This window comes from Oryza brachyantha, chromosome 1 (assembly GCF_000231095.2).
Source record: "Oryza brachyantha chromosome 1, ObraRS2, whole genome shotgun sequence".
Classification (NCBI taxonomy): domain Eukaryota; kingdom Viridiplantae; phylum Streptophyta; class Magnoliopsida; order Poales; family Poaceae; genus Oryza; species Oryza brachyantha.
In genome coordinates this window covers 30350656-30361016 of record NC_023163.2, presented here as the reverse complement: position 1 = coordinate 30361016, position 10361 = coordinate 30350656, and the positions used below count along the sequence as shown (strand labels likewise).

The 10361-nt window shown below is 39.1% G+C and overlaps 1 protein-coding gene and 1 long non-coding RNA gene across 2 annotated transcripts; both read right to left on the bottom strand.

Annotated features, from left to right (window-relative positions):
• Window positions 1-343: 343 nt before the first annotated feature.
• LOC102714787 (exocyst complex component EXO70A1-like) lies at window positions 344-2327 on the bottom strand. Its single transcript, XM_006645126.3, has 2 exons — window positions 1685-2327; window positions 344-1562 (listed from the first exon to the last, which is right to left on the bottom strand). The coding sequence occupies exons 1-2, from the start codon at window positions 2305-2307 to the stop codon at window positions 443-445; spliced, it is 1743 nt and encodes a 580-aa protein (XP_006645189.2). The 5' UTR covers window positions 2308-2327; the 3' UTR covers window positions 344-442.
• Window positions 2328-3171: 844 nt separating this feature from the next.
• LOC107304934 lies at window positions 3172-7740 on the bottom strand. Its single transcript, XR_001550988.2, has 3 exons — window positions 7185-7740; window positions 6969-7099; window positions 3172-3527 (listed from the first exon to the last, which is right to left on the bottom strand). It is a non-coding gene; the product is annotated as an uncharacterized LOC107304934 (long non-coding RNA).
• Between the last annotated feature and the right edge of the window lie 2621 nt (window positions 7741-10361).

Genomic DNA, 10361 nt, shown 5'->3' with positions numbered 1-10361 from the left:
AGGCCCAAACATAACCCATGGTCCAGACCTAATTTCTATTGGACCATACATGTGCCAGACCACCGTGCCTTAGATCGGCCCATAAAAACAGGTTACAGGTCCCGCCTCTGTCTGTGGGGATCGTGGCACATGGGCAGCTTGGTCCAAATATAAATCGATGAAATGCCAATGAAGAAGGTTCATTTATGTTGTTTAATGTTTAGTATTCATCCACCACCAAATCAGATATAAACTTCTTAGTTATTCAAATCATATCAATTTAACTTACTCGGCGGTCGTCCGGACCTGCAACAATCCTAAATGGAAATGTATGAATGTAATGGCTGAAAATAATAAAGGGCCATTGATTTCCTTTTTCTTTTTCTTTTGCTGAAGAAAGTATATGTGTTATTACAAACAAACAAAAAAAAATCTGTGGCATACAACTATGAGTTGTGACTTGTCATTTGTTGCGCTCTGCAGCTTCTCCTTCGAACAACTCCGAAAGCCGCTGGTCCAGCTCGCCGGCGGTGTACCTGACCTTTTTCTCGAGCTTGGGGTGCTTCTTCAGGTACACGCCGTAGGCGGGCACGACCGTCTCCGACGCGGCCTTTCGCAACGCGTCGCGGAGCGTGGGGTCGGGGACCTCGCAGCGCGCCTGGCTCTCGTACGCTTCGTCAAACGCGGCGCTGAACTTGGCGGCGGCATTCGCCGGCTTCCTCCCCGCGGTTTCCAGGCTAGCCACAACCGGCGCCCAGCGAGCCTCGGCGTAGCTCGCCACGTGCCGTGCCACGAGGTCCTCTCGCTGCGCCGCCCACTCGTTCCCGAGCAGTGGCCTGCCGCGCTGCAGCACGAAGCCGGCGTTGTTGGCGACGAAGAGGTGGTGCCGCGAGACAACGGCCGCGCCGTCGTCGTCGCCGCCTCCGCCGCAGGGCAGCACGGGTTTCTCCTCGAGGAGGAGGACGCGGTCCAGGCACCCTACCACGCGCGACGCGAGATCCGACAGCGACGTCACGCCCCCGCCACCGCTCGCGAGGATCAGGTCCAGCGCGTCGCGGTGCGGCGCCAGCGGCTCGATGCAGTCCATGGCGTACCGCGTCAGCGGATGGACGCCGACGCCGCCGCCGCGTGCCGCGTTATTCTTCTTCGTGGTCGAGACATCGTCTCGTACCTTGGCCAAGAGGCTGGCGACCATGGCCCTGATCGAGCTAGCCAATCTGGTGAGGATTTCTTGCGTCCTCTCGGAGACGAGCTCCTTGTGCACCCCGGTGAACATGAGCAGGAGGCCTGGAGCGGCGTCGCTCAGAGCCTCGTACATGCCGAGAATGTAGACGAGCTTCTCGTGCGACGTGATGCTGGTGAAATCGTCCGCGAACTTGAGCAAGTTCAAGACGCGATTCTTCGTGATGGCGAGGAAGTATTCGTCCTTGAGAGCGTCGAAGGCGCCGGGAGAGCTCTGCGCGTACAGCTGCCGCTGCATCACGACGAGGGCTTTCCCGACGAGCTTAGTCGCCAGGCTCCACCGCTTGATCACAGCCTCTGTCGTCCGCCGCGAGCACTCCACCTGAAAGATCGACAGGAACCTGTTCCATGATCACAGTAAAAATCGTATTTTTAGATTAGTTGTCATAGAAGTTATCGGCCAAACCCCCAAAAAACCACAGATTGAACTGCAGGAAAATAGTCACGTTGGGAGAATCAGAACCTGTCCAGAACATCGCAGGGGGAATTTTTGAATTTCTGGACGAGCACCTTCGTGTAGCCGGCACGGATTACCCGGAGCGCGATCTCATCGAGGACGGGTAGGCTCGCCGGGCAGAGCAGCTCGAGCTCATCCAAGAACTCGCCGTCCAAAAGCACGGCCACGTCACCAGGGGCACTCGACGTCGGGCTTCCGCCCGACGCGCGCCCCACGGTGCTCGCCGAGCTGCTCCTGGCGCCGGTGCTGGGGAAGGCAATCCACAGGGCGTTGGCGGAGACGGCGACGGAGAGCTTGTCGATGGCGTAGCGCAGCTCATGGGATAAGGCGTTCCAGACCCTGAGGCGCAGGAACTCGTCCATCATGCGCGACATGGCGACGCCGAGGGCGCCGTCGAGGCGGGCGGCGTCGGCGGACGACGCGGGGAAAGGCTGGGCCTCCGCCAGGTCGAGGATCTCGTCGACCGCGTCGAGGAGGCGCTCGTTGGTGCAGGCGGCCGCCGCGTCCCATATGCCGGTGTCGGACAAGGGGCTGCGGTTCCACTGGAGTATGACGTGCTCGGCATTGGCGAACCGAGCCTTGTAGTCCGCCGCCGCCGCCGGAGCCGCCTTCCCGGGCGCCGCCCCCATGCAGGCGTGTCGGTAGTCTTCAAGAAATGTAGCAGAGTGATCAGAGAGGAGGAGTAGAGTAGACACTAATTAAAAGAAGAAATTTACGTGGGTCGCCAGCGCGTAGTCAGCTCGCCGCTCATGCGGCTGTGCTCTTTTTGGTGGGTCGCCGCGCACTTGACTACTCGTACATGACTTCGCCGAAGTTGCGGTGGAGAGGTTCGACCTGAGAAGACAAAAACCGTGTTGGCGTGTTCTCTTTTTGTTTATAATCCAATCTTAAAACGGATTAATAATTAATTAATTAATTAATAGCTATAAAATCTTAAAAAATGGTTAATATGATTTTAAGCAATTTTTTATATAACTATTTTATAAATACATATTTTAATACGATGGAAACGGTGTTTACGTCGGGGAACTTGGTTAAAGAAGTCTAATTGTCCCCCGTATAAGGCCCGAAGATACGACGCTCGGGCACTGAAAATAAAAGACGTCTCTGTCGTACTTTAGGCTGTTCACGCGGAAATGGAAATCGTTGAGCACTTGAGCTCCACGTACTCTCGATGCCGGTGCGCTCGATTTTCCTTGGAAGTTCAACCTTATAATTTCGCTTCATTTATACTTATAAATCAAAATTTAAAATTTTAATTTTAGAATTTTGTTTGTTGTTGCTTATTTTTAGCTTAGCTTTTACATTAATAAGAATATATATTATTTATAAATCTATTATATATATAAAGTAACAGAAAAAGAAGGCTCCACGTTGCTCCTCGCGGCCTAGAAATTCTGAGATTAATCAGAGAAAAATAAAAGAAAAAAATCAATCGGACAAGCAAGGAAAATACCACGCCTAAAAAAAATAAAAGATCAATCATACCAGCAAGGAAAATATCAAGTCTTATCTTTTATCAAGTACATGTCACAATTGGGTACACATCAATCATATCAGGGACGTGTCAATCGAAGCACGTTTTTGGAAAAGTACGTCTCATCTTAGGGTTTCTATAAGAGATAAAAATATAACTGAAAACTTACCAATTACACGTCTATCTCAAAATAAAATATCAATTGGACAAGATATCTTTTGAAACCCAATCATATTCGTATTTGCATCACATTACTACTATATATATATCTTAGACAGCCAAAGAAATCTCAGATTTACGCTAGATCTGCTTCATCAACAAATTAGCGAGTTGGGAATTTCTTGGCTGGATCAACACCATCGACTCTGGAGTCTGCAATTCCATCAATAAATTGTCAGCAAGAGATTCTCTCTAGAATCTGGAATCACAATGCAATACAAGAAGATAACTGAGTTGACAACAAAAGGTCAAACATGGAACATCAAAGCAAAAGTAATGCGAGTGTGGGAGTCAGTAAATTTCGCAAAGAATCAGATTATGAGTTTTGATATGCTTTTAGTTGATGAAGAGGTTTGGTTTTGTATTTACTTGATATATGTAAATTGCATTTTAATTTTATAACTACTAATGTATCTGTATTGTTTTTGATAGGGCGAAGCAATTCATGCTACTATTTGGAAAAATCCTATTGACACTTTTAGACCAATGATCAAGGAGAATTCAATTTATGCCTTTAGCAATTTCACGGTTCAAGACTCTATCAAATATTGTCCAACAAACAAAGAGCTCAAATTACTTTCATGTACAATACAAAGGTGAAAGAAGTTAAAGGTGTATCGAAGAAATTTCCAGAATACTACTTTGAGTTTGCTACAAGGGAAATATTGGTTGACCGTGTAAATAAAGATAAAATTTTATCAGGTAAGCCTATAATTTTTTACTATTATAAATATATTATCAGAAACTTAATGCTTTAAAATTTCAGATGTCATTGGACTGCTTACCAAAATTAAGCCCATAGAATCAAGGATGACTATGAAGAACTCTGCAAACCCACGATCTAAAGATATTCGCGAGTAAGAGACATCAATGTATTTTCTCTCAATTAATTTTATATATCTTCATTAGACTTTCTAACATAATTTGTCTAAATATTTTACGATGTTATCTACAGTGGCACTAAAATCAGAATAACATTATGGGGGCAATTAGCTCATTCTTTGAATGAAGATGTGATTGGCAATCACACTGTTGTGGTTGTTACATCAACAGTAGTTCAAGAATTTAATGGTAATTTTGATATTTTTCTATATATTATTATCATGTACAAAACTAACACACAGTTTTGTATAAAATAGGCCTATCTTTGAAGTCAAGCAGTGCCACAAGATTATACACAGATATAAATGTACCTGAAACCTGGGAAATTATTTCAAGGTTTGCAACATTTTACCTACTTATTTCTTGATTAAGTGAAAACTTTAGCCACTTATTACTTTCTAACATAAGAAGTTAACTATATTATTGCTATCTACTTTATAGGCACTCAGCTGAAGAAAATTTGCCAACACTCATGGAGATTGATAGAAGTACACAAGGTACATTGGAAGAGCAAATATTCTATAACAGACAAACACTACAAGAGATTACAAAAATGATGCATGACGACACAAAAAATCAGGTAATAATGCACATTTTATAAATTTATTATTTACTCCAATGTAACATATTTATTTTATTTAATGGTGTGAATCACATAAAAAATTAATATCGTGTTTTTCCGATTTATAGCAGGATTTTGTTTGTACAACAAAGGCTAGAATCGATCAATTACAAGATATCACATGGTGGTACATGTTATGCTTTGATTGCAGAAAAAAGTTATAAAAAAGATTGACAAGTATTATTGTGAAAATTGCAATATATATCCAGAAATCACAAAACCTCGGTAAGAACTAAACATATCATATTCATTTGAACAACATAGTTTTGCATTGATCATACTGAACTAACAACATTGTTACGTTAGGTACTTTATTCGACTTTTTATAAGTGATCACACAAGTACTGCAAGTTGCACATTATTTGATGATGTGGCACGGAGTTTGTTGAATACATCTGTCTCAAGTTTGCTAAATACATTGGATGGGAAATGTAAAGATGTTCCTAAGATTATACAACAATTATGTGGAAGGTCCCTTATATTTAGATTGAAGGTCAATAATCAAAATTTGACTCAAGGCAAGTCAAACTATGTGGTTAGAAAAACATTTGTGCCTGATGATAAGCTCGAAATGCAATACTTGAATGATAAAACTAAGGTAAGTGTACATTTTCTCATACTAAAGTGAAATATTGGTTCTGTTTTAATCACTTTATTCTGATTGTGTTATGCTTGATAGGATTTGATGGACAATGAAACAGAGGTAAAGGGGCATTCATCCATATATAATTCCTTATCTTTCAAACATATGAATAAACTTTTGTACATCACTCCAATTTTACAAGAAGAGAAACTGAATGATTCACCTAAGAGAAGAGAATCTAAATTATATGTCCATATCAAACAAGAGGCAGAAGATAGCGATGAAGATAAAGATGAGACAATTTCACCAAATATACTTCAACATGATAGTAAAGATGAGAGAATTTCACCAAATATACTTCAACATGATAGTCGGACAATAAAGAAATATATTACCATAGAAGACAACTCCATTGAAGACGACTTAGAAGAAGATCCAAAACCAGTTGCCTTTGCAGGAAATAAGACCAGAAAAAGATTGGCTAGAAAACATAGCGAGAGAAAAGCAAGTGTTTTAGGAAAACAACAACTAATCGATGCTCAATTAGAAGACAGTGATGAAACTACATCAAAACAAGGAGCCCGATTAAATTATGCAAATGATAGAAGACGAAGATCTTTCGTGATGGAAGATGACTCAGATGAAGAGTGCACTTCAGAAAATCAGATCAAAAGGACAAAGCACATAAAAAAGATAGAGCTTGAAGCAGGAAAACCAGAGGTAACCAACAATTGTACCAAGCGAATATCTGCTGCCAGTCAAACAAGAGGCCGAAAAAGATTGATAAAAGAAGTTGATGACATGAAGAGAGATGATACTGATATGAAGAAGCATATTCCAGATGGTCATTTAGATGTTCAGACTTCAAAGACAACGCCCAAAAGAACAAAAAAATTAAATCCAAAATATAACTAGGTTAATTATCTTTTTACTGCAAATATATTGTATCTTTTTACCTCTCACCCATGTAATAACTTTTATATGGTTTGAATAATCTATATATATTTACCTGAATATATATTATAAATGTATATGTATTGTGCCTATCTTATTTTTAGATCTCATAAATGTTATAAACAATATAACTGAATATAATATATACAGTGTGAGCTATCCAAGATACATATCAGTTCCTCCAAATCAACCATAGATTTTGGTTGAACCAAAGTGCAAAGCATAAGATCATGGCTTGACCAAAAATAAATACAAAAAACAGAACACCAATTTCACCATCCAAGCTAGAGAAAATACCGAACTTCTCCCGAAAACACTTTATTTACAACTTCGCTTTAGGTTGCAAATCAGAATTCCTACATAGAATAATCAATGGGAGAAAACAAATTGAATGAGACAAGAATAATCCTAAGATTGTTTTCGGTGGCTAACAATAAAATCTAGCAAAGGTGGACAATAGAAGAAGAGATAGAGCAAAGACAATGGCTATAACCGCTCATCAATAGTTGGAGTTGACCACACATAAAAATTACCTATGATATGAAAATCTCACCTAGAAAGCTGAAGCCCATTAGTAGTCATCATGACACTGAAATTTTCTATTACTTGAGGGGTAAAATACATGCTTAACTCCATAGTCCAACAGTCCAAGCTCAAGAACTTTTGACGACCTAAGATCAACGCCTGAAATGTGCCAAGAATCACATCAAAGTCATTAGCACTAAATCAAATAAACCATGAAAGAGTAGCGTAACCAGAAAACATTTACCCATGGCCGAAAGAAATCGATTGGGGCCAAATATCCAGACCCCCCCTCTCCGAAGACCGAGAAATAATCCTACAGCGATTACTATCACCATGGCGAGGCAACAGAAATGAGAACGAATAAACCACCGATGCAACAAAACACCAATTTTACCATACAAGCTATATTTACAACTTCCCAGGGAAAAGAAATATTTTTTTAGTAGGGGGAAAAGAAATAGATGAAAACCCTCAAAATTCAAACTCAGAATGCTTGCTGTAAGGGAATATAGTTTCAGAAACACTGTCCAAGAAAAGAACTGCCCCCCAACAACCGGAGTCGCCTTCATGTGGATTCTTGGTAGAAACTGACACGGATGAACCCATCAGAAGCACGAAAGATGAAATCTTGCAACAATCCAACCAGACGAACTCCTCAGTTTCATCTCATCTCATCTAACTAACAATCCAAGCTCCGAGAGCCAATCGACACCGGAAAACCCCCAACAAGAAATGTCTAGCGAAAATCGTACAATCCATTGTGGAGTGAACACCACTGGAAGAAAAAGAAGAAAGAGCCTGGCAGAGGCGGCAGGCGGCAGACGTGAAGAGTGGTGCGTGCCAGGCTGGGTGGGAGACGTGAAGAGTGGATAGGTGTTGGCCCCTTGAAGATACATTACCACTGTAACTTTGACCAATTTTTACTGACTTCCTCACTCCTAGAAAAAAAAAACCAACTTTTGTGTTTTTTTTGTCGAGCGTTTAATTATTTTTATAAAATTTTAAACATTATTCATATTTTATTATCTAATAAAAATAAATCATAATTTTTTAATAAGATAAATAATCAAACATTATATTAAAACTGATTTGGTTTGGTTTGATAAAGGAGTAATAATTTTCTACTTTTATCACTGTCATCATTACAATGGTATGTCATATCCCCTCTCCAGTTATTAATACTGCCGCAGACAGGCTATAGAAAATTTTTAATTCACGTCTCTTGAAACCTAGGTCCCGCTTAGTTCAAAAAATTTTTGGACGGTTACATCTGAATTATTAAATATAATCTAATTACAAAATAAATTTTAGATTTTTTCTAGAAACCGCAAAATGAATCTTTTGAGTCTAATTAATTCATCATAAGAATATATTGGTTATTGTAGCACTTATGGCTAATCATGTACTAATTAGACTCAAAATTCGTCTCATGATTTCCCCACAACTGGTAATTAGTTTTAATTTTTATAATGCTCTATTTAGGTGTCCAAAAGATGTTTCTAGGAAATGATTTTGGGAAGTAAACATCGCCTACTCCCTCCATCTCAAAACAAATCAATCTTTCACTTATTAACTATAATGTTTGACTATTCATCTTATTTAAAAAAATTATGATTAATATTTTTATTTTTATTAGATAATAAATCATGAATAATACTTTACTTATGACTATTTTTTTCAAATTCTTATAATTTTTTTAAATAAGATGGATGGTCAGACGCTACGCATGGAAACCAAAAGATTGGTTTGTTTGGGAGAGAGGGATTATCCAATTTTTGCGGACTCACATTCTTTCGTAATATATGGTAATGTACTGTACCATCGTAACCTTGATCGATTCCGACTTGCATTCCGATCTAATTCCATAAAAACAACTCTCACATATCCTATGAACTTAATCTGATTACAACTTGAAATCATATTCGATTGTAACACGTATAACTTCCATGCACATACACTTATATATTACATAGATTTCTTCCCACCGATGAATAAACCGTGTACAATCACAGCGAAAAAGTGCAATCGACCAAACAAAATATTCAGGTATTATCACTCAGTCGATTGTATTATATTCTATTCGCTTATGTTTATTAAAACGATGATAGAGGTTAGGGTACGGTAGAAAAATATTAAATAGAGGGTTGTTAATGTGATTCTTTTAACTTTAGATTTTGAGATGATTTTGAGGGTTTCACTAAAGTTTATTTGACGTCTTAGCTTTTACATTGTAAAAATACATATATAAATTTTATTTTTAATTTTTTCATTTGCAGATACATCGTTTAGCCTTTTTTTTCCTTATAAAATCCAAGCTATCCCGCTATGACGGTAACAATAGACGTTATTCTTGACTTCCATATAGATCGACAGTGACTATAAATTACCGAGTTTATAGATAGTTTGTGTGTTGTTATAGAAAGTGTTAGAGAATCTGAGAAGGAAAAGAAAATCTGAGGAATGGATACTCTCTCAACTAGAGTTGAGACAGTGACTTGCTAAACTAGACTACTAGAGTAGATATTTTGTCTGTTGTGGGCCCCGCATCTACTTTTTACTTTGGACAAAGAACTCCACACCAAAAGTCTAGACACTTTAACTTATTTGTGTCAATGTACCAAAAGTCCTAGACACTGTATTTATTTTCCAAAATCACTGTTTACTACAATAGTAGCATCACGTGAAGCCTCTTCGGTAGGCTTGGGCATAACCAGGTGGTATTGGACATACACAGCATCGGTAGGCTGCGGCTAGATAAGTGGCTTAGGATTTTAATGCATCCGTTTCTAACATAAATCATGATACGATTAATCAACAACAGACAAGTGACATAATCAACTATATATATTTGTGCAGGTGTAAACCAGGAGTAACAGAGACATAAAGAACTCGACGCAACTGCAGGCGTTTAAGGTATTATGCAAATATGAATTATATAGTAATTAGAATATCGTACACGTAGATATACTTGAAAAAAGTAAATACAAAATACTATAGAAGAACAACAGCTAATATTTCCCCTCATCAGCTTTCCACAACAAACAGGTGACATAATCAACTATATTTGTGCAGGTGTAAACCAGGAGTAACAGAGACATAAACAACTCTACGCAATTACAGACGTTTAAGGTATTATGCAAATATGAATTACTATATTAATTATAATATCGTACATGTAATTTCAATCGGGTTAGCATTTAAATTATACTACTATGTAACATATTTTTTCACAATAAAATTTAAAAGAAATATTGTATTATGTGAAGAATTTTATATCAATGCTAGCCGCACAAACTGCGTTTGCTTTCAATTAGAACTGTATATTACAAATTACTCCATATCTCCTTCGGAAACATCTTTTATGTGTACTTTCTCACAAATAATCCTTTAGTTGCGCAACAACATCGAAAAGGTAAACAAT